Here is a 22702-nt window from a genome sequence, read left to right on the forward strand (position 1 = left end):
CAGCCCCGTGGGCTCTGCAGGGCAGAGGGAAGGTGCAGCAGGCACATGGCAGAGATGGCCTGGGATATGCTCCCTCCAGGCCCCCGCAGAGCCAGTAAAGCCCCCCACCAAAGGCGCACGTGCTACAGGAGCAGGTGCAGGGGCCCCGGAGGCTGGCGACTGTTGCGGCGGCTGGGATCCGTTGGCACTACTCGCACAAAGAGCTGGAAGAGGACTGGGGGTGGGTTTGTGGCTTGCCAGTTTGCCCACCCTAAACCACCCACCTCATCCAGGCATCCTGCTCCTGCGCCCCCACGGACCTGGGCGTTGCAGCAGAGGCTGGGTGGGAAGAGCTGGGGGGGCCACAGCCGCATACAGCACACAGCAGCCGTGGGCACGGCCTGGCTGGGGGGCTTGAGGGACCCGGGATCTAGCCCGGTCTAGCTGGGGGTCTCGGCAGGTCCCTTTGCTTCCCCCATCGCTCCCTTTCCTCTCCTCCTCGCTCCTTCCAGGCTGTCCCCTTTGCTGGGTCTCCCCTGAGCATCTCGGAGGCAGCAGAAACTCCCGAGGCCGCCGTCTCTGTTGGGAAAGCGATGGGAGTCCCCGCCCTGAAGCCCATCCTAGCCCACAGCAGGGTCTTGAAGGCTGGGCATCCAGAGCGGTATCACCCCCGTCCACACCCAGCTCAGCCCTTCATTCCTCTCCGCAGAGGAACAGTTGTGTTTGTGCCCCGAAAGCCTGCAAAGGACAATTTTTTTCCAACTATTTAGTTGGTCTAATAAAAGAGATCACATTTTACCCTGCCGCTCCCCAAGGGATGCACCTTCCCCAGCCAGCCCCCAGACCTGTCAATGGGAACGTCGCGGGGGCAGGTCCAGGCCTCTGCCCTCTCCCGGGTGCACCACAACTCGGGGCTGGAGGCGAGGGAAAAGTGGGGAGACTTTTTTGGGTGCCAGAGGAGTTAAAAAACAAAAACAAAAAAGCAGCAGTGGGTGTTGCTCAAACAACTGTTTCCTCCAGCAAACGGACACAGGAAACAGGTGATGGAGCAGTAAAGAGGCACCGGTGAGGTTGGGAAATCCTATGGTGAATGCAGCAAGGCCCCAGGCTGGGCCGGGAGCCTGGGGTATTTGGGCTGGTGTGGCAGCACAAACGGGGCAAACCCTGTGACTCAGACCTGTCCGAGACCCCCCTCCCCAGTTCCACGCACAGCTTCTGCATCTGTACAGGGACAAGCCCAAAAACCCATCCCAAAATTGCCAAGCTCACAGCCCGAGCTGAGCCTGGGTCACAGATTCAGCCCCTGGCCCCCGTCTGCCAGGCATACAAGCAAAACCCTCCGGGTCCCGAACCCCTGATGGATCGGAGAGGGGCGACTGACCGCCTGGCTCGCAGCCCCAGCGGCCAGGCCCAGCCAGCCTCCTCTCCCTCGGGCACCCCACATCCCATCTACTGCCTCCCCCACGGCGGCCTGGGTGGCTGCGGGCTTCCAAGCGACCCGCGTGCCCGCCACCTTGCGCCGTGGGGTCGTGCCCCTGAACGGGGCATCTCGTGGGGCAGCTATTTCTAAATAAGCAAGGAGGCGACTTTGAAGCACAGGAGCTGCCCAGAGGCTCGTCTACAAGGGGAGGTGATCTGGATGAAGATCCCCGACCCCCCAGTTGGGCTGTTCTTACTCTGGATTCAAGTCCCCCTCCTGCTGCTTCTTGTGGCTGTTCAGAGCCAGACACTTCTCGGGGCGCTTGTCCCTTGGGCAGCGCACGTGTCCCCCACCGCAGCCAGAGGCCTCTCTCTGCACAGTCAGGATGACGAGGCCAATTAGCCCACGCTAATGAGCCCAGGGGTGATGTTCCAGGCAGCAGCAGAGCCTGGGGGAGGGCACCACAATTCACCAGGGTGTTAGCCCGGTGCCCTGCTGGCTGGGCGCTCTCATGTGCCTGCCCCGGGATGCAGTGCCCTCCCCAGACCCCCTCCATGTGGATCTGAACCCCCCACTGGGGTATTGCACAAGCCAACTGAAGGGGAGGGACCAGAGGGGCCCCTTCGGCCCTGCTCCGCCAGGCCTGGGGGGCACGGGGGGATGGGGGTTGTACCACAGCATTGCAACATGCCTCGCAGGGGTATTTACTGGGGCAGCACGGACCCACCTGCTCAGCTCTGCAGCATGGCAAGCGCCAGCCTGCTCCTCTTGGCTCTGGGCAGCCCAGCCCTGCTCCTGACCCTGGCGCCGGCAGGTAAAGGCTGTCGGTGCTAGGCGGGGGGAATGGGGGAGGGCAGGAGGATGGGTTGGGTGGTGCTGGGCTGCCATGTGCTAGAGCCAGGTGCTCTGCCACCGAGGCTGCAGAGGGACCGGGGAATGTCACTTCATGTCTCTGAGCAGGGAGGTAGGAGCTCCCCCATGCTCCGAGAGGGTCTGGCCTGCACATGGGGCTGGGAACTGCAGGTCGGCCAGGGGCAGGCGGAGATGCCCGGGAGCTCCGGCTGGTTGCTGCAGCTTTCATTTTGCCCGAGTGAGATGGTGCCCTCGGGAGCAAAAGCTGCGGCAAGGAGCCGTGCAGCTTGGTCCCGGCTCAGCTGCAAGCCAAGCGGGGCGTGAATGCTCTGGGCTCTGCTTGGAGGATTGATGCTTGTGGGCCCACGTAGCCCAGACGGCAGCTGGATTGGGCCCAGCGCCTGCTGGAGGCAGCAGACGTGCATTTACGTGTGCATGGGATGATTTGAACCCAGGGGATGAGCCATGGGACAAACCGCAGCCCTTGGGACCCTGGTATTTGTAAGGGTACCAGCGCCAGGTGCGCAGCTCCGAGCTGCTGGCTCCTTCAGCGTCCTCGCGTACATCCCAGCCTGGCAGGGATGGGGACACGGTGGCTGGTCTCCCAGCAGCTTTTTGTCGGCCCAGGTGCCCAGGGGAGCTGGATAGTCGGGGGGAAGGCGGTGAAGCCACACTCCCGGCCCTACATGGCCTCCATCCAGATGGACGGGCAGCACGTCTGCGGGGGCTGCCTGCTGTTGCCCAAGTGGGTGATGACGGCTGCACACTGCGTTATTCCCAGGTATGGTGCCCTCCCCGTCCCGAGCTCCCCTCCTTCCCCCAGCCCCAGCCTGGACCCTGGCTGGGACCCCCACTACCTCCCAGGGCCACGGGGGCAAATCCCTGCCTGGCTGGCAGCCCCCAAGTGCCAGTCCCCTCTCCCTGCCCCGCGCCGGCACCAACGCAGAGCCCGCACCCTTGCCTTCCAGGCGCAACCCCTCGGTGCGCGTGGTGCTGGGCGCCCACCGCCTGCAGCGCCCCGAGGCGGCCCAGCAGGTCTTCAGCGTTGTGGAGTCCATCCCGCACCCCCACTACAACACCCGCACCGTGCGCAACGACATCCGCCTGCTCAAGGTGAGGCAGCCGCCCGCCCCGGGGGGACCCCGCACCGCACCCCCGGGCAGCTGGGCTCTTCCGGGCAGCCGAATGACTGAGCTGGACGCTACATGGTGCCGCAGCCTCGAGGAATCGCCCAGCCCCGATGCAGCCAGATTGGGCTGGGGGGGCGGGGGGAATTTGCACCCACTTTTCCACCCCCCTCCCAAGGAGGGAGAGTCTCAGCTGATCCAATTGGGGTCCATCGCTGCCTCTTCGCCCCCACTTGCCCTGCAGAAGTCCCCCAAGAGCTGCTGCCTCCAAAGCCACCAGTTACTGGAGGCAGCTTTAAATGCCCGGTAATGGATGGAGAGGCCTTTCTGCCCTGGGGCAGCTGCACAGAGCAAGGCCTGCATGGTGCAGGGAGTCTCCTGGGGGTAAAAGGCCCCGAAGTGTGTGGGGGGGAAAAACTCAAGCCCAAGGTGCGCGGGGTGGGACAGGAGCAGGCTTGGGCGCCTTTGCTCAAGGGCGACGGACACCAATGGGATCCCCCGTGTCCCAGCTGAACCAGTCGGCCACCCTGAACCAGTTTGTGAAGCGGATCCGCCTGCCCCAGCCCAACTCTGACCTCCGCCCCGGGGTTGCCTGCCGGGTCACGGGCTGGGGCGACGTCTCCAACTTCGGCACGTCCCCTGTTGAGCTCATGGAGACCCAGACCGCCGTCTTCAACCGCACGGTGTGCAACGCCCGCTGGAAGGGGCATGTCACGGCCGAGATGCTCTGCACCGCCGCCCCCACCGCCACCTTCCAGGGGGTTTGCTCTGTGAGTGCCACTGCTACCCCCTCCCCCCACACGGTGGCACCGCTGGGAGGGAAGCCCACTGCCCCAGGGTGGGTTATGAGGCCGGCATGAGACTGCAGCCTGGTGCCAGAAACAAGCAGCTGGCAGGGCCATCCAACCCAGGCTCAAACCCCGAGGCTGTGAGCTTCCCTGTAACAGTGCCCAGTCTCTGCCAGCTGGTTAACACTGGCTGGGAGAAGGGGGAGGACCGGGACGCAGGTCTGTGAGCAACCCTCCATCCAACACGGCAGCAGGGCCCTGCGCCTTCCCTCCTGCCCGTGATGCCCCACAAGCCTCTCCCTCCACTCTTTCTGGCTTTGCAGGGCGACTCTGGGGGCCCCCTGGTCTGCGGGGGCAGGGTCTGCGGAGTCGTGTCCTTCTCCGGGCAGAAGTGCGGGGACCGCCGCTTCCCTGACATCTACACGCGCGTCTCCCTCTACATCCGCTGGCTCCATCAGGTCATCAGGAGCAATTAGTACCCCAGCCCTTGCTGGGCTCCGGAGACCCCCTGCCCCCCACCCCCAAGCAGCACGGGTCAGGAGCGTGGACTGTGGGAGGGGGAGAGTGGAAGAGGTGGGTTGCATTGGGCTCACCAGGGCTGAGCAGTCTGGGAGGCCGGGGAAGGGGTGGGGGACTGCATCAGGATGCCAGGGTGCTTTCCCAAGCAAATCACATCCCTGCGCTGTGCCTCAGTTTCCGCCTCCCCCCCCCCATATTCTTTGCATCCCCCTGTGTTGCACAGCGTGGCCGCCGGGAGGCAGCACAAGGCCGCTCTCTAGGCCAGCGGGGCTGGGATCGCCCCTGCCTCCAGCAGCTGCCTGGCAGGACACCAGCCCTTTCCCCAGGAGCAGGGCAGAGGCTCCACTGCCCGCCCCCCCCCGACCACAAAAATAAAGTGCATCTCCCCCCGGACATTGCACCATCCTAGTCATTGCTCCCCTCTGCCGTGGCAGAGCTCCTGGGGCAGCCTGGGCTGTGCGGATGCTGCTTGGCGCCAGCAGCAGCAGGCTGGCACTGCCTATACTCCCTTGCCCACCAGGGAAGCCGGAGGGGAGGGGTCCAGCCTCATGCTCCCCATCCCCTCCCGTCTGCCCAAGGCCCACCAGAGTCCAGCCCATGGGCCAGGACCAGCGGTTGCAGAGGCCGTGCACAGGCTCCAGCAGCAACCCCAGCACCAGGGCAGTGGAAAACTGGGGTGTCCCAGACCTACCTGCCTGCCTGGGAGCAGCCAGGCCCTCGGCTCCACTCGGCTCGGCTCTGCTCCCAGCCCCTGGGCTCTGACAGCAGCTCCAGCTGCTCCTCTGCCTCCTTTTAACCAGGTGCAGCAGGGCAGGGCACCTGCAGCCCGCAGGCCCTCCTTAACCCTTCCCTGCCCACTGCCCTGCCTCCCTCCCTCTTTCCGCCCAGCCACCCTGCTGCCCTTTCTATTGCTTTCTCCTTCACACCTGGGCACACACCTCTGGACAGGTTTCCCTTGGGCTGTTCTGCTGCAGCAGCGTTCCACCCCAGAGGCAGCTGCATTCTGGCGGGGGACAAACTAGCTGTCCCCCTCCTTCCCCCGGCCCTTGGAGAGGCTGGGAAGGGGGCACTGCGGTGCCTTGGGGTGGCGGCAGGGAATCTGCAATCCCCCCACCCCAGCCAGATGTGTAGCTGGGAGATGCCAGCAGCCATCTGATGGTCCCGGCTGACAGGGACGAGGCCATCTGGGATCCAGCTGGGGTTTGGCTCTCGATCCCAGTGAGGTCACTGGCCGCCCTGGTGCAACGAAGGGCCCCACTGCAGATCGGCGGCGAGTCCCCTGCCAGGGCTGGGGCAGGGATGTGGGGGATATTACTCCCTCCCTCCTGCTCGAGCACCCTGCGTTCCCCTGGAGCCATGGGCATCCTAACCTCGCTCTCCGCATCCTGCCACATCTGGGCTCCGCTGCAGCCTGGCACCTCGCCGCTCACATGTAGCCCCTCTCTCGGCTCTGGGGCAGCAGCGGGTCCAGGACACGGAGGGGCTTGGGGCTCACTTCAGAGGGGCGCGGTGCTGACTGCAGGGAGAGCTTGAGGTATCACCCTTCTTGCCTTACCGTGCCTCAGTTTCCCCCTTCTAAACCCACACGGCCCAGACCCGCCAAGTCTCATTCAAGCCCCCAGCTCCCATTCTTGGGGGGGGACGTCCCAGTCCAGAGAGCACCACTGGGATGGACCCATCCACCCCCCCCGCGGCCACCTGCCAGCCCCACAGCCCCGCCAGAGCCGTGGAGGGCCCAGGGCACTGTCCAGCTGGGTGCAACACTGCCGTGTTTGCTGGAGTCTGAATCTGGGGGCTGTTCAGGGAGGGGGCGTCCCTAGCCACGGCAAGGCTGAACCCAGCCCCTTTCCATCAGATCAGTGCGCGGCCGTGGGTAAACCCTGCCTGGCTGCGCAGCCCCTCTGTGCAGCATCCGGCGGGCTCCGGGCCTTGTGGGGGGCGGAGATTTTGCAAAGGGTGGTGGTGCAGGGCGGGTGGATGCACATCGGGTCTCGATTAATGGCAGCTGTTGCTTTGTGCAATACCAACCCGCCGTGGCAGAGGCTGCTGTTGCTGCACTGAGAGGGGGCTTGGCTGGGGTGGAAGCCCCCCCTGCAAACTGCAACCAGCTGCTTTGCTGCAGCCTCCCAGGCACAAAACCTGCAGGTGCTCGGGCAGCAGCCGGCTTCACCAGTCAGCCCAGAGGGGTGCCGTCCAGGAGGCGAGGAGGCAGGGGCTTCACTGGGGAGTGCTGGTATTTGTGACCCCACTTAGAGCAGGCTTCCAGGCTGGGACGGGGTGGGGGGAGGCAGACGGCAGGTCTTGCCTGCAGAGCTGCGAGAGGCACCGTGGCGGAGGCGGCAGGCAGCTGCTCCCTGGCCAGGGTGGCCAGCGCGTGCTCACGGCAAGGGGCACCTTGTCACGGGAAGGCAACGTGGACGGAGGGGCAGGACACCTGGGTTTTGCTCCCAGCTCTCCGTGGAGGGCGCCGGCAGCTCAGATGGCAATCGCAGGGGAGCAGGGGTCACACACCCTCTGGTCTCACCTTGGCTGGGTCCTTCTCGCCCCCCCGCCGGGGTTTGCCAGTGGGCCCTTTAGGCGGGCTGTGGGACCGGCTGCCCGGGGCTGAGTGTACCTTGCTGGGAGCCAGCGCAGGGGCAAGGCTTCAGGGCTCCGGCCTGGGGATCCGGGGGGTCGCCTCTATGGCCGTGGGTCTGTCCCCTGCTCGACAGGCCACTCCAGAGGCCCTCCGGGTTGCTTTGGGCCTCGCGTCCATCGTGCCCAGACATGATGCCACGGGGCTTTGCCATGAGTGAGGACCGGCGCACACAAGTACTTGTATCCGCCTACACAAACACACACGCACACGCACGCACGCAGCCTATGACCCAGCCGGCAGCAGCTGCAGACAGACGGATGCCTTTGCAAAGTGTCTGGGGCTTTGCCTTGCTGCCCCACTCCTCCCACCCAAGTTCTGGGCTGTTGTTTTAACCTAATCTCTGCCCCGGTCACGGCTTCGACAGCCGGGAGCTTGGGGGCAACACGTGGCTCTTCTTCCTCGGAAGCAGCCGCGGTGACCCCCAGTGACACGGCCCCCGCACACCGCGGGAGAAACAGCTGCCCTTGATCTCCGTGGCCCGCTGCGCTGGAGGAGCGATGGGACCCACGGGGGGGCATGGACCCGTAGGTTTGGTCGGAGCGTGGCACAGACATCCCCATTTGACGTTATCCTCAGGCAGCCGCTTGAAACGAGTTCAGTGGGTCCCAGCCAATGTCCCAGGGGGCAAGAGCCCACAGAGCGCCCTGCCTCCCTCGGTGCAAGCTGCCCCTTGACCCGCTTGGCCGGCAGTCCCCGGGGGAGAAGCCAAGGTCATTAAGGAGGCGGGCGGACGAGTCTGCGGGTTGCTCTCTGCCTCTCATCCCCAGGGCCGTCCTTCAAACCAGAAGCAAGCGGCGGGGGGGGGATGACGTTTTGGGGAGAGGCCAGCCATGGAAAGCTCTGTGTCTCTGCCCGGCTGGAGTCCTGCGGCCAAGATTGAAGGTCTCTTTCTAAAAGATACCCTCCAGCGCAACCACAAATTGCCAGGAATTACCGGTTGAAATTCTCCAGCCCGGGCTAGGTAGGAGGTCAGATCCGTCGAGCCCCTCCGGGACTCCAGCTCTAGGCCTCTGCGGCCGCCTCCAGCCCGTTAGACTCGAGCGGAAGGAAAACGAAGATGCTTGACTCGTCTTATTCTTTTTTTAATGATAACCCAAAATGTACCATAGCCATAAAATGCCTCTACCAGTCTGGGATGGGAGAGGTCCGTGTTACGCTGCGCGGTTCTAACCGATGGGGACACAACCATACAAAAATAGAAAATAGGGGATTTTTTATATATATATATATATATATTTTTATATATATCATATTTATATAAAGGCAAAAGTTCCCGGATTGCACAGTGTCGGAGGTGACGTGCTATGTACACAGCGGCGCAGGGGATGTACAAAATAAATACAGGAAAGTGGGGGGAGGCAGGTGTAGCAAGAAGCTGTGGGGCCAGTGTCCAGTTCAGACAGCAGGGAGGTCCATGCGGTGCTCAGCGATGAGGAGGGCAAGGCCCCGCTGTGCAGGACAGAAGGGTCCCTGCCCCAAAAGCGGGGCCGGGCGAGCCCTGGCAGTGGCATGGCCCGGGAGATAAGCCTTGCCCGCCGGTGCCCGGGGCAACCCGCCCAACTCCCTTGTTCCTGGGGTTGTTGCATGCAGCACTCGGCAGCTGGAGCGGGGCAAGGGTGGTACACAGGGAATACGGTCTGGGAGTGGGAACAACATCGAGTGACAGGCAGAGCCCGGGCCAAGCCCCTTCTAGGTGTAACGGGCTGGAGGGGGGATGATGGGCTTTGAGAGAGCGCGGAGTCGAAGCTCGTGTGAAGCACGCCACTAGCTACCGGCCAAGGGAGCCCAGCCGCCTGACGCCCCGCTCCCTGCCCAAAAATGCCACCCTGACTTTGGTCACCGTGCTCTGGACAAGCATCGGCAGCTGCAGTGGCGTGGACCAGCTGTGTCCAAGGACAGTCGCTGCTGAAAAAGAGGCCTGAACTAATCCCCTGATCCACGCACCATGGACCCCAGGCCCCAAAGTCAGATGGAGGAGATGGTGCAATGCTCTCAGCATGGGGCTCTGTCACCCCCGCCCCCAGCCGGGCGGTGCGACATCCGCAACAGCGATGAGCCTCCTGCAGCCTAGAGGGGGATCTCAGCTCAAGCAACAAAGGCTCCTGCATTTAGCCCCAAGGCTCCCAGGCTCCTTGCCTAGCCGACAGCCCAAGCCAGTGTGCCTGGCTGCACCCACTCTGCACAGCGCAGAGGCCTGGACAGTGCACGAAGCTGGGTCCCCTCCCCGTTTTATACTCTCTGCTTGCAAACCCAGCTCCAACAAGGGAACGTGGGTCACCCTCCCTCCCATCAGCCACCTGCTCCACGGGGAGGGGAGCACTGCAAGTCCCCCCATGCACTGAGCTGCAGGCAGGAAGTCTCTGCGGACACGGCACTAAGAGGGAAGACAAGTGAATAAATAAGCCCAGGTCTGTCGTCTAGGGGCGAATGTACAGCGTGGGCCCGAGTGGTGGTGGCAGCCAGTGTAGAAATGCCCCCATCCTGCTTCAAGTCCCCAGCAAAGAGGACCGATGGGACCAGACCAGGCCCACCCCGCCAGTCCTCTCTGCTTTCCATGGGGAGCAGAGCATAAATTAAAGCAACCCTGAGGCTGCTCTAACTTACGCCGGGGTCCAAGCTGCCTCAGCAGCGATGGGGAGACCCCCCTACTCCACGCCCTCCCACCTCTACACCCCGATGGCAGGAACGGAGCGACTGAGAGCCGGGGGGGCGCATCGGCATAACATAAACAGCTATAAATAAGGATCTTTTATCTTAATAAATATTGGGTATATGGTTCGTACAATATACACATAATGCCCCTAGCTCCTGGGTTCAGCCTCTCGGCGCACAAGGAAAGTTTCACACGTAGTTTTCTTCAGCATCGTCCTCATCTGGGGAGTATTTAGGCACAGCTGGAAATGGAGCCAGAGAAGAGAGTAAGATGCCGGGAAGCACCGAGACAGGCTGTGGGCACAGGCAGCTCCAGGGCCTGGGGACAGCCGTGGGGGTCACTGGTATACTGGGGGGCAGGAGAAGAGGGGCCACAAGTCACCACCACCCACACTGGGGCTGGCTTTCCCCCAGGCCACAACGCGCCCGTTTTATACAGCGGCCGAGCTCCCGTATCCCCCAGACAGGCCCAGACTCATGGGAGACGCTGGTTTGATGCCGACCCTTCGCCACGGGCCTGCAATGCCGCCGTGCTGGCACCCGAGCTCTGGTGGGAACAGGCCCATTGCTCTGGCATGACATCCCCGCCTCCCCATGCTCAGCGAGAAGCAGAAATCGTGCTGGGTAAAATGAGAGGAGCAAAGAGCCTGGGAACCATTTATCACCCCCGACAGTGCTGGCTCCACCGCAACTCAGTGCAAAGCCAGGTGCCATGGAAGGACCCGCTACGAACTGACCCCCCCAGCCAGGCCCCCATCTGTCCCGGCAGAGACGGGCGACTTACCCAAGCAGCTTCCGTAGTGACGGACGCCGATGGATCTGCCCAGGAAGCAGGTCGCCCGCCGCAGGTGGCAGGCGGAGGGGTAGGTGACGTTGTTGTTGCCGCACAGCGCGCGGTCCAGGCTGGTGGGCTCGGGGCAGGGGGCCGCCCGGCACATCACGCAGTGGGCGCTGCCCGTCTGGTCCACCACGCAGGTGTGGGTCCCGGGACACACCACGCTGGAGCAGGACTCTGGAGGAGCAATCAGAGGCGGCCGATCAACCGGGAGGTCCGTCCTCGGGAGGCCGCTGGCACATCCGGAGGGGCAGCCTGGGCCAACCTCTGCTCTCAGGTGAACCAGCACTATACCGGAGTAACCAACACCCTACAAATAAACTGTTTCCCCTCTTCCTTTCCCCCACGCCACCCAGGACACAGCCTATATGGCTACTGCCTCTCTTCACCTGCAGAAGGCAGAGGACTAGGATGGGCGCTAGATCGGTGTTTCTCAACCCTTTTAGACTCCAGAGCTCCCCTGGTTAGACACTAGGACCCTCTGTTACCCAGCACAGCTGAGGGCAGGTGCCCTGAAAGCAGCTGGGAGCTCAAATACGCAGGCTGGGATGGGAAGGCATCAGCACAGCAATGCCAGGCCTCCAGCTTGAGACAGCGAAGGGCGCCGCATTGGGCTCCGGGGGCATTGGCTGCGCTGCGTAAGGATTTAGGGAAAGCGGCCGGCCAGACCCGAGCTCAGCTTGGCCCCGGAGGTGCCCAGAGCTACAGCAGCCGGAGGCGCATGGAGCACTCCCACACCCCACCGCTGCCGCTGCAATGCTCTGGTCCCTTCACCCAAGCCATGCAATCCCCACCCGGTTTAATCAGCAAGGGCAGGGCACGGGCCAAGCCAAGCTGGAGCTGCACCTCCAGATGAAGGCAAAGGGCTGGGCTCCTCCTTGACTGGTCACGGGGCCGCCGGCCCGGCTGACACACACTTCCAGGGTGAAGTTCTGCACGGACACCCCCGCCCACAGCCTCCGTATTCGCACAGGCAGACAGGGGCACGGCCGGCGTGCGTCATTGCTGCCGGGTTGTTATAAACAGTCTTCTGCTGGGGTTTACAAACTCCAGCTCCTTTGTGTGCTGGGTGGGGAGGTGGCTCCGCGCACAAATTCCCAGCTCAGATTTCTGCCCCCGGATTGGACTCCGGAGGGGGCCCTGACAGGCAGGAATGTCAGACACGGGGGCTGGCAGAGCGAAGCCTAATGCCGCTGACAGCTCTTGACAGGGGTGCCGTGTTTTGCTGGTCTGCCTTTTTTAAAAAAAAAAATGAAGAGAGAGCTTGATGCTTCCAAGTGACCTTTCATGAGCTGTTATTCTTCAAGCCAGGGGGTATGCAAGACCCACCGGACACTGGCGAGTATCTGAAGCTGCTACCGTACTATAAAATAACATCCCATCCCATTCTGCGCATCCTATGCTGGTAAATACAGAGTTCAGAGGTGCTTAAAGACCCCTCCGTGGCTTTGGTGAGCCTGCGGCCGATGCCCCATGACCTCACCGCCGCTCCTGTCATTTTTGGAGGACGTGGATGTTTTCGCCTTGCTGTGCTGCCACCTGAATCTAAAAGGCACGGGGCAAAGGAGGCTTGAGCTTATGTCTTGGGTACTGCAGGCTGTCTGGGGTCAATACTATACCCTATGCAATGCACAGTGGTGTCCAAAGAGATATGTTGCCATGCTCTGGTGAAGACCTGCCTCGCCTCACCTCAGAGCTGGCTGCATCTCCAGGACGGGTAGTACAGCCATATCTCAGTGTCCAGATCTCTCTGGGTTGCTTTGAGTTGAAAGAAGCCCGCAGCCTGCCAGCCCATCTCAGCCTGGGGGAACGCACCTGACACCCCGAAGCCCATTTGGGTTTGTCCCTTACCCAGCTCACAGCGTAGCACCCCGGAGGCCAGTTCCCCGCTGAGAGCAGACAGCAGGATCCCCAGGAACTCCCCCCCAACCTTGTCTCTTTGTCTTTCTCCAGCAGAAATCTTAACTTAACAGGCAACTTTCTTCCTTCTTCATCCCTCCCCTCCTCCCCCGTCTCTGGAGCCGCATCTGATGGAGCACAGCCGGTATAAATGATCGGTGCTCCGAACTCCAGCCGCTCGCACCAGCTGGGGACCTGCTCCCCTGCTCTGGGAGGCTCTGCACACCCCCGAGAGTCCCCCCCGCACCCTAAGCCCGATCCTCGGCTTATCTGCACTCGCACTCCTGTAACTGTGATGCTGCTGCCAGGAGAGCAAGAGAAAAGCCATGAGGGCAGCATTTCAGCAGCTACTCCACTGAGGGCTCAAAGCCTCGGGGTTACAGCCTGTCACCTTGATCTATGCTGGACAAAGCAGGCCCAGCGGGAACAAGCTTTGCACACAGAGGAGAACAAGCAGGCTGCTCAGTGTCACACGCGTCTGGCTTTTACCAGCCACTTGGGAGGTCCGCGGAGGGTGCCAGAGACCTACAGGCCTGCTGCTTCTCTCCGGCTCTACTCCTGGCTTGCTCACAGCTCAGGGACCCCCAGGTCCGGGCACCAGGGACTGTACTGGTGGCACATCTAGTGGATATATAGCTGCCCCGGTGGAAGGGGTTGGCTGCTCGCAGGGAATTCCCAGCGTGAGAGGAGCCGGGCACTGGCATGGACTCACGTGCCCTGACCAGGGAAGGCACCATGCCCCAGAGCTTGGAGGGTGCCACAAAACCCAGTGGCGTGCTGGGAGAGCCCGGGCGCCCCACGTACTTTTGCATTTTCCCTGGTACATCACTTCCAGGTCGGGGTGGTCTCTGCACTTGGCCGTCAGCAGCTCGCACTCGTCCCGGTAGGTGTAGCCATCGGAGCCGCACACCTGCAGCTTCCTGGGCAGGCGGGAGCAGTCGGGGGCGCAGGTGCACTGCGGGCGGCCGTGCTTCATCTTGCAGACCTTGCTGGGGCCACACACCACCCCCTCGCAGGACTCTGGGGACAAGAGAGGGGTCACTCCCACGCTAGCAAGGCTCCTCCAGGCAGCTCGGGATGGCCCCCGCCAACCAAGCTGCAAGCTGGCCCGCTGGGCCAGGACGGATCTGGCTCTAGGGGCGATGCTGCTCCAGCTACTGCTGGTCCGTCTCTGCCGACGGCAGGCACAGCACCGAGGGCAACCCCAGCTGACCTCCCAGACACACGGCCGACTCCATCACTGCCCGGCACAGCACACCAAGGTGCCCCGCCGGGTCACCCAGCTCAGCCTGTGCAAATGATGTCCCCTGAGGCCCATCCGGCTTGAGGCTGCCAGCTGCACCAGCCGCACAGCTGGCCCGGGCCTCCAAAGGCCAGCAGGCTTCCTTTCCTTCTCATGCAATGGAAAATCCTCAGCAGCCAGCGCCCGGGACCCTCCCACCCGCCTGGCCTTTGCGATCAACACGTCCCCTCCGTCAGACAATGCCGGGGCCTGTTCTGCAGCAGGACTCCGTGACTCGGGGCCGGAGCTTGCGGAGACCCCGTCTGGGCCGCCCGGGGGGGGCCGGGCGGGGGGAGGCCGAGACAGACAGCGGCATTGTCGCGTGGGGTCGCACCCCGGCAGGCATCTGTCTGGGTTCAAAGGGCCCCTTGAGCTGGTGTGCGTGCGTGACGGGCGCAGGAATTTCCCCCGAGCGGGGGAGAGCGCTGGGAACCGAGCCTGGCGCGGGTCACGGGCTGGCGACCGCCGCGGGAGGGCTCAGGAGACGGGGGCCGCTGGGTGGGAGAGGAACCCCCTGGCACAAGACCAACCACTGACCCCGCCTGATCCCGGAGGGGATGCGGAAGCATCTGTATTGCAGCTGGAGCTGGGGCTGGCGTGGTGGGTCCCTGGATCTCTTCGGGGGGGGGCGTGGGGCATCCCCGTGCCCCAGGCACCAGGCGGGATGGTCCCAGAAGGGTCCGTGCCAGGGCTTGCTTGCAGGCAGGGGGAAGAGGCAAGCCGAGGGGGGGCCCCATTCATTGCACCGCTGACTCGTGGCCTGGGCACGTGTCCTGCGGGAGCTGGAGGCACGTGTCCCCGCTCGTCTCCCCAAGCTTTGACCTGGCTGTGGAGCTGGAGCAGGATGTGTCGTGCCCGTAGCGGAGGCCTGCCATAGCCTGGAGTAACCTCTTCCCAGCAGGAACCAGAGCACAAGAGAGGTCATCTCTGCTGCTCTTTGCCAAGGCCTCTGGCTCATGCCCCAGCAGCCCGGGGAGTGCATGGCACTAGTACTGCCTGAATGGGGTAGAGGGGAGCGGTTGTTCCTCCTCTGGCTTTAGGTTGGCCCTGATCCCCACTCTGAGACCCCCCACCCCACTGGAGACAGCTGGGTGCAGGGCACCATGCAAAGGTCCAGCAGATCTTTGATGGGAACCAGCTGATGCTGCGGCCAAGGCTGGGCTGGTCCCGAGCCCTCAGCTGATCTGTGCTCCGGTCCCCGCCCCGTGGCAGGAGCCCAGGCCATTGGGGCCAGTTTGGGCACAGGCAGCCGGGTCCAAGCGGGCTTCTCTCACGGCATCAGGCTCCGGCCGCGCGCGCCCGAGTCTTTCATCAGCCTGCAGCCAGCCCTCTCTCCTCCCGTATCCTCTGCGCGCTGATCTGGCTCAGTACTGCCGATCCCAGCCATCATGCCTGTCCCAGCAAGAACGGCCCCGAGGCCTGATCCTGCACGGCCCTGAGTTCCCAGGCCTCTGCTGCCTTCCCTCTTCTCTTCCCTTCCCCATTGCTGCTTACTACTTGGCACCAAGCTGTGCCGGTGCCCTGGGGATCAGGACCGGGCTCCAGCTCCTAATCCTCCGGCCCGGCCTGGTCTCTATTAGGGCTCTGAAGTCAGGAGGGTAGGGCTGGCTTCCGCCCCACTCCTCCCCTTTGCGTTGTTTTGACTCCTCTGCCCTTCCTGGAAGCTTTTCAAGGCTGAGTTAGAGCCCGGGAGACTGCAGGGTCTAGGCTGGAGCTGAAGGGCAGCGCAGGGAGACTGGCGGGCTGCGAATTGGCTCGTTTCCTATGGCCTGACCCTCCAAGCCCACACCCTTCCTACTGGGTCAGCAGGTCCTTGGGCCTGTCCTCACATGGCCATGCAAGTGTGGTGGGAGGACCTGAGCAGCTGGCTACCTCTGCCACATCTGGACGGCTCGGCACGCACAGCTGGAGCCTCTCTGCTCTGGGAAGGCGCCCGTTATATAAAGACGCTTTTGCAAAAAATAAAAAATTAAAAAGCCACGGAGATGTTGAAAGAGGAAAGGGGAGGGGAAACTCCCCACGGAGGGAACCTCTGGAAGGACGGACTACCCGGGAACAGGCCCCGGGCGCTCACTGGCTCCATGCCCTCTCCGACCGTAGGCTGTCTGGCCAAGAGTCGTGCCCTATGTCTCCAGTGGGCAGTGGGAAGCCAGGGATGAACTTTCTCTCCCCCATACAGGGCTGGCACTGCATGGCCCTCCCGCTCCATTGCTCTTGGATCCGGGGTGGGGACTGAGACAGGGCTGGGGAGAAACCCCAGACCCCCAAATCCGTTTGTGACAAGCTCTGAGACAGCTGCGCTGTGCAATACAGATCATTTCGGACTCCCTTTTGCACCCACGCTGCCTGGCACGGTGCAGGTCTCCTAGGGTGGTGGACGTCTCGCACGGGGATTCCTGCCTGGCCACACCAACCTCTCCCAAGACCTGACACGGCCGAATCCGAACCCAAACCTCCGAGCCCAGGAGCTGCTTGGGGCCCAGAGGCTGCGATGAGGCTCTGACCCCTTGCAGCCCATGAGCCTGTGATACCGGGCTAATGCAAATAGGCATCAATCGAGCACACGATGCCAGGGTCTAGGGGCACCTGGGCTCTTACAGGCCCTTGCTGGGATCAGTGCCACCGGGCCCATGCGTCCTATCAGCTGGCGCCTGTACCTTTGCACGGATGGCAGGTCACAAGTCCCAGGAAGCCCAGGAGGCTGATCTTGTTGCCTGGGTAGGTGTAGTTGGACCAGGCCACGTCCACGTTGCCATTGCTGCAGCACTCCTCCCAGGTCACGCCCGTCCGGAGGATCATGGTGCATTTGGCTTCCTTCCCCTGCTGCAGCCAGCAGATCCCCCCTGCGTGGAGGAAGCAGGACATGAGAACCAGGCTCGGGAGCTGGCAGCTTTCAGACGCAGCAAGGGTTAAGCACCAGGAAGCCAATGCAAAACTAAAACGGGGCCTTTGCATGCATGCCGCCCTGTGCCCCCCTGACGCTGCCCTGTGTGCAGGGCTTTGCATAGAGGCATGGATCCTGCACGCTGCCCCAGCTTGGGGAACGGGGCTCTTTCAAGTGTACAGCCTGGGTTTGCAAGTGCCCAGCTGTCTGCAAACTACAGCATTGAAGAGAGGACACCCCCCACCCCCAACTCCTTCGCTCCCAGTTCTGGGGTCCTCTGGAGCCCACTGACCCTCGCAGATCTCAGGGATTAAGCTCTGAAAAACCAGACCCCAGGGTTATGGGGCGGGGGAGCGGCATTACAAGGATTAGCACCCAGAGTCAGCATTGGCTGTTCCCAACCCTGCTGCTGTCTTCCCTTGGGTTGGGCACTACAGATGGGCCCCGGATTGTGAGCACCACTAGGTGAGACAGAGCCACCGACACCCAGCGGGCAGAAATCAGGAGGATCTTAGGGAAAAAAAAAACCCCTGGCGAGCCTTTTCAAACCCTAGTAACTTCGTAACAGGCGGAGATTCAACCTGAGGAACTAAAAAGAAAGCAGGGATCATCTGCACGGGCTGGCAGGGGGAATCTCATACCCACCCTGGCAACACAACGTGCTTGCAAATGAACCCAGTTTGAACCATGCCACGATATCATCCCACCACTGCCGGGACCCAGAGCACGGCGTGGCCCGCTGCGGTCCGGGAGCGGACGTGTGCCGTGCTGTGCCACGCCGGCTTGGTGATCCATCCATGCATCCCCGCAGCCCGCCGAGCCATGCTCTGAGCAGACGGCACTTGACGCTGGGCCCCTGGGACGCGGCCAGGCCACTGGCATGCGCTCCGGCTGCGTCAAAAGCCCGTTTGTTCCTTAATCTCATGAGTGAGTCTTTTTTTTTTTTCCTTCCTCCCCTTTCTGTGAGTGATTCCTTTGCCATTTCCGTCTCGGAGAAGTGGCCTCTTCTGACGCTGGCGGGTCTGTTTTCTCATCGGCTCTATCCAGGGTTTGGGGGCCGGAGCTGCCTCCGGCAGCCGAGATCAGGGCCCTGCGCTAACGCGCCCTTGCTTGGGTGGCGGTGGGGCTTGGCTGCAGGAGGTTCGCAGGGAGCCACGGCCGGGCCTCCAGCGGAGCAGATAATAACGGGCTCTGTGTCTGAGCCGCCAGCCACCGGGATGCCCTGTCGCTAACCTGGGCAGCGAGGCTCTCGCAGCTCCCCCGGCTGCTGCCGGGCAGCGACAATCCACGCGGGACGTGTCCAGGGACCCCCGGCTCCTTCCCCATCCTCACTGGGGCTGCAATGAGATAGTTTCGCCCCCCCGCGCTTCTCCTCGCAGCCCTTCCTCACAGCCCCGCAGGGGGGATTTAGCTCTTAAGCGCTGCCCTTTGCATATCCCCCGTGCTGCAGGAGAACAAGCACGCCAATTCCCACAGCAGCCCCCGGGCGCTGAGCGGACCTGCCCTGCCCAGCTCAGAGAAGCTGAAAGAGGGCAAGGCAAGGGCTTGTCTTTATGCGGGACTTGCCCCCGCAGGCACTCCTACCCCAGTGCAAGCCTGGCTGGTCCCAGCGGGCTTTAAACCCCCTCCCAGAGGTGCTATCCTAAAACAGGTAGGTGCTCTGGGGGAGACCTCATTGCAATGCAAACCAGAGGATATACCATCAGCGTTTGCTCAGGTCAATGCACCGTCAGAGGCTTGCTCGCGCTGGGAAGCATGCTCTGGCTGTCCCGTTTGTCCAGCTGCCAGGGGGAAAACCCAGGAGTTTTGATCCAACCACTCAGCAGCACTGCTCCCCCCACCATTGCCCTCTGCTCCAGTCAGGACGCTTCCTGGCTCTTAGGAGCAAGGGAGCATTTGTTAAGGGGGTACGTGGGGCCACGCGCTGCCCTGTTACACCGGACAAACCCAAGTGGAGTCACTCCACGATGGACCGCCATCTAAATCCAACCCGCAGCTGGCGCGAGTGCCTTTTACAGCAGTAATAGGTGTAGCCTGGACATTGCGGTGCCTGGAAGCCCCTAGGGAACGGGGCAGCCTGGTCATGCCGCCCATGCCCTGCGCGAGGCGACACGCAGACAGACAGGACCCAAACCCCCGAATTCAGGAGAGGGACGGCAGCGGTGCCGGCCAAAGTCCAGGCCTGCTGCTTCTTCTCTGGCCTGTTATAAAAGGACCGGGGGGCAGATTCCAGCCCAGCCTCCCCCGGGGAAAAGCCCTTTGGGTGCAGAGGGTTTGTCCAGGGTGATGGGTCATGCTGGGCCCCAGCCAGTGAAGCGCTGAGCTCTCTCACTGAAGCAAACCCAAGTGGCAAGACCCCAGGATTAAGCCCCGTGCGTATGCGGCTTCTCCCCACCGGCTCTCCCCCAGGCTGGCGCTGCCGGGTGTCCGGCCTGAAAGCCGTGCACCCTTCTCACGGCACCTACCTCCCGCCCAGCTCAGTCAGGCTTCCCCCATTATCACCACAGGCCAAATCCTGGATGCTCTGCCCTGAAGCTGATGCATCCGTGTCCTGACCCACCCCCTTCGAAGTCCGGACACTAGAACCACCATGATGGGCACCTTGGAAAAATGGGCAAATTAGTTCCAGGGATTAATCCCAATTACCCAAAGCTGCCCTGAGCCTGGGTCATCTCAGGACCAGAGAAAGGCCCCAGCTACAAAACACAGTGGGAAATGCCAGCGCCGGGATGGGAAGGGGAAGGATCCCCACCCCACCGAGTGCTCAGTGAAGCAACCTCCTGCCAGTGGGGTTGAACCCCAGCCCTGCAGGGAGCACGATGCCGAGATCATCACGGAGGCTCAGACACCTCCAAACGCAGATCGTGTCGAATCTCCAACATCAGCAGAGCAGTTCTAGGACTAAAGAAGAAAAATTGTCCAGCTGACGACATCATTTGCAAGTGAGAAGCTGGCCTGTTTCTCCGGACTGGGCTGAGCTCTCGACGGTCTGAGACACCACACTGCTTGGGGATATTTCTCTGTGAAACGTTATTATTCACGGTGGCTATGGCCGTGCTAATGAAGGATATTGCCCAGGATAACAAACTCCTGCAGGTATGCCCCTGCCTAGCTGCCACGCTATCTAGGTGTCTTTATATCCCTCCAGTAGTAGTGGCCTTAGGGGAGGGCAAACCGGGCAACCGCCTGGGGCCCCGCACTTTAGGGTCCCCAAAATTTTGCAGCAAAAGTCCGACTTGCTTATAGGCCATCAAAATGACACCTCTAAGGGCCCCGAAACGACTCTCTTGCCCAGGGCCGCAACAACCCTAAGGCCACCGCTGCCTTTGGCGGCCAGCGCCTTGAAGGCATCCCAAAGCACTTAGCCTAGAAGGTCTCTGGCCAGCGACGCTTCCAGGGATCACCCGCTGAAATGCAGCTGCCTCTAGGGAGGAACTCAGGAAGCATTTAATGGGGGCATGACCGTGTTGAACACAGCCGCCCAGGCAAGCAAGGAAAGGAGATCCAGCGCCTCGCAAGGACGGAATAATCCGTGGACCTACAGCTAACAGAGCAGCCCCCAACCTTCAAAGCGCTCCACCTCGCCACCCTGGTTAGGAGCTGAGGGCAACCCGGGGTGAAGCGAGGTGCCCGCGGCCACAAAGAAGCCGGTTGCGGAGCTGGGACTCCCACATCCCAGGGCCTTTCCTTTACAGCAAAAAGCCAATTAACCACCTGCCCGCGCAGCGCTCAGAGAGCCTCCAACTCCATTGAGCTCATCAGCGGCTCAGGCCATATCAGTAGCAAATCCTCCTGATTTCAGCGAGGGACTGAGCGACCCTGCTCCTGCAGCTGGCTCACCCCAGAGCCCCTGCCGCGCCGGGTCTAAGCCGCAGCCATTTCATTCATGTTTTACTAGTCCCGGAGGCACTGCGAGGGCAATGCGGAGGAGCGGTCTTATGGTCCAAGCATGGCCCTCAACTACCCGGCCAAGCGCAGCCGTGACCCAGGCTTCTTGCACGACCCCAGGTGCAGTGCCTCAGTTTCCCTGCGCTACAAATCATTAGTGTTTCCACGTCCCTCGGGCATGCAGACGATGGGGATCAAGTCAAGAGCATGGAAACCGGAGGATGAGCCGCGGAAGAAGCTAAAGCTGCCTGGTGGGAGCCGGGTTTTATCTCAGGCGGAGCGAAACCGCAGTGGAAACTTGGAGGCTCTCAACCGCTGCCGGGATGACGGGTGGCTGCGGAGTCTGGGACACGCTGGGCTGGAGACGGGCATTGCCCAATATCGGGGCAAGCCCCCAGCGGGAGCGCAAAGCACTGGAAAGGTTAGCTGCACCTGAGCTTGACTGCTGAGCGCTACGGACCGGGCTTCAGTTCCTTATAACGATGGGAGGGGGTTATTCTCCATTAGCTTGCACCTCACCTAGTCCTGTACGGCAGTCCAAGGGGGCCAAACGCCACCGGATCGGTGCTCTGCACCCTCCGGGGCCACGCTGTGCCGGGGGTGACTGCACCGAGGCAAGCAGGAGGCTCTGGGGGCTTTGCCTCCAGCCCAATAAAAGGCACTCGGCCTTCCAGCTGCATTTCTCGTGCTCCCGCGGTCCTCGGCACGGGGATCCGGCTGGGCGCTGAGATCTCAGTGCGAAGTGCCACTACTCAGCCCCCCAGGGGCTTTACGAGGGGACCGGGGGACACTCTTCCCCGAGGGAGCTTGGCGAGCAAGATCAGCCGCGGCCTAAGGAGCCCGTGGGCTCCCTGCGCTCAGGACCCCTCGGCGCTTTCTCTCCCAGCTGGGATTTCCCCCCGCTGCTCAGGCTAAGGACGGCGGCTGCCACCTCCCAGCAAAGTGTTGCTGGCCTTAAATCGCACGAGCCCGGGGGGAGTCGCTCGGGCGCCCTGCAGAGCAAGCGGGGCGGGCAGGAAATTACTACCAAGGAGGCTCAGCACTGGGCAGGATCCAGCCGGGAGCGAGGCACAGGCACGAACACACACCCGGCCGTGCCGTGCCGTGCCGTGCCGTGCCGTGCCAGCGCCGCAGCCCCCGGGAAGCAGCGGCGCCCCCCGCACCAGGCGCTCGGGGCTGGGGCCCCGGCTCCCCCACCTGCCCAGGCCTGCAGAGCCAAGGGCCCGGGGGGCGCGGGGAAGGAGAGCCCTGACCGCAGCCGGGCTGCCCGGCGCGCCACTTACCCGGGCCGGGCTCCGCGCCGGCGGCGTGCCAGCACACGGCCGCGAGCAGCACGAGCCAGGGCGGCATGGCGGGAGCGGAGCGGCGCGGAGCGGCGCGGAGCGGGAGTGTGCGGGCGCTGCCGGCCGCGCCCGCCCGACCTGCCGTGCAGCCCCGCGCGCCCCGCGCTATATAAAGATTTTTTTGTGCGGGGTTGAATCATGCGGGCGGTGGGCGGCGTCTGCGCGGCAGCCACTGGAGTTGCCGGGAAGGGCAGCGCGTGTGCGTGCGCGCGCGCGGGTGTGTGTGCGAGTGTGTGCGCGCCAGGGGGTGTGTAGGGCATTGTGTAAGTGTGTGTGTGTGTGTGTCGGAGGCGCGTGTCCGCGCGCGTGTGTCCGGAGCCCGCGGGGGGCGGGGGTGATTGAGGTTCCCGATCACCCTGTGTGTGTGTGTGTGTGTGTGTGTGTGTGCGTGCGTGCGTGTGCGCGCGCGTCTGGGATCCGTGGGGGGGGTGATTGAAGTTCCCGATCCCCCCCCCCGTGTGTGTGTGTGTGTGTGTGTGTGTGCGTGCGTGCGTGCGTGTGCGCGCGCGTCTGGGATCCGTGGGGGGGTGATTGAAGTTCCCGATCCCCCCGTGTGTGTGTGTGTGTGTGTGTGCGTGCGTGCGTGCGTGTGCGCG

The 22702-nt window shown here is 62.9% G+C and overlaps 2 protein-coding genes across 2 annotated transcripts; one reads left to right on the forward strand and one right to left on the reverse strand.

The window, feature by feature from the left end:
* Positions 1-2143: 2143 nt before the first annotated feature.
* Positions 2144-4819, forward strand: PRSS57 (serine protease 57). The gene is made up of 5 exons (XM_090027511.1): positions 2144-2213; positions 2879-3032; positions 3220-3364; positions 3888-4148; positions 4490-4819. The coding sequence occupies exons 1-5, from the start codon at positions 2144-2146 to the stop codon at positions 4640-4642; spliced, it is 783 nt and encodes a 260-aa protein (XP_089883637.1). The 3' UTR covers positions 4643-4819.
* Positions 4820-10056: 5237 nt separating this feature from the next.
* Positions 10057-22356, reverse strand: FSTL3 (follistatin like 3). The gene is made up of 5 exons (XM_090027740.1): positions 22047-22356; positions 16649-16834; positions 13514-13729; positions 10760-10987; positions 10057-10217 (listed from the first exon to the last, which is right to left on the reverse strand). The coding sequence occupies exons 1-5, from the start codon at positions 22111-22113 to the stop codon at positions 10165-10167; spliced, it is 750 nt and encodes a 249-aa protein (XP_089883866.1). The 5' UTR covers positions 22114-22356; the 3' UTR covers positions 10057-10164.
* Between the last annotated feature and the right edge of the window lie 346 nt (positions 22357-22702).

The sequence above is a fragment of the Crocodylus siamensis genome, chromosome 14 (genome assembly GCF_052110815.1).
Source record: "Crocodylus siamensis isolate JL-2025a chromosome 14, ASM5211081v1, whole genome shotgun sequence".
Classification (NCBI taxonomy): Eukaryota; Metazoa; Chordata; order Crocodylia; family Crocodylidae; genus Crocodylus; species Crocodylus siamensis.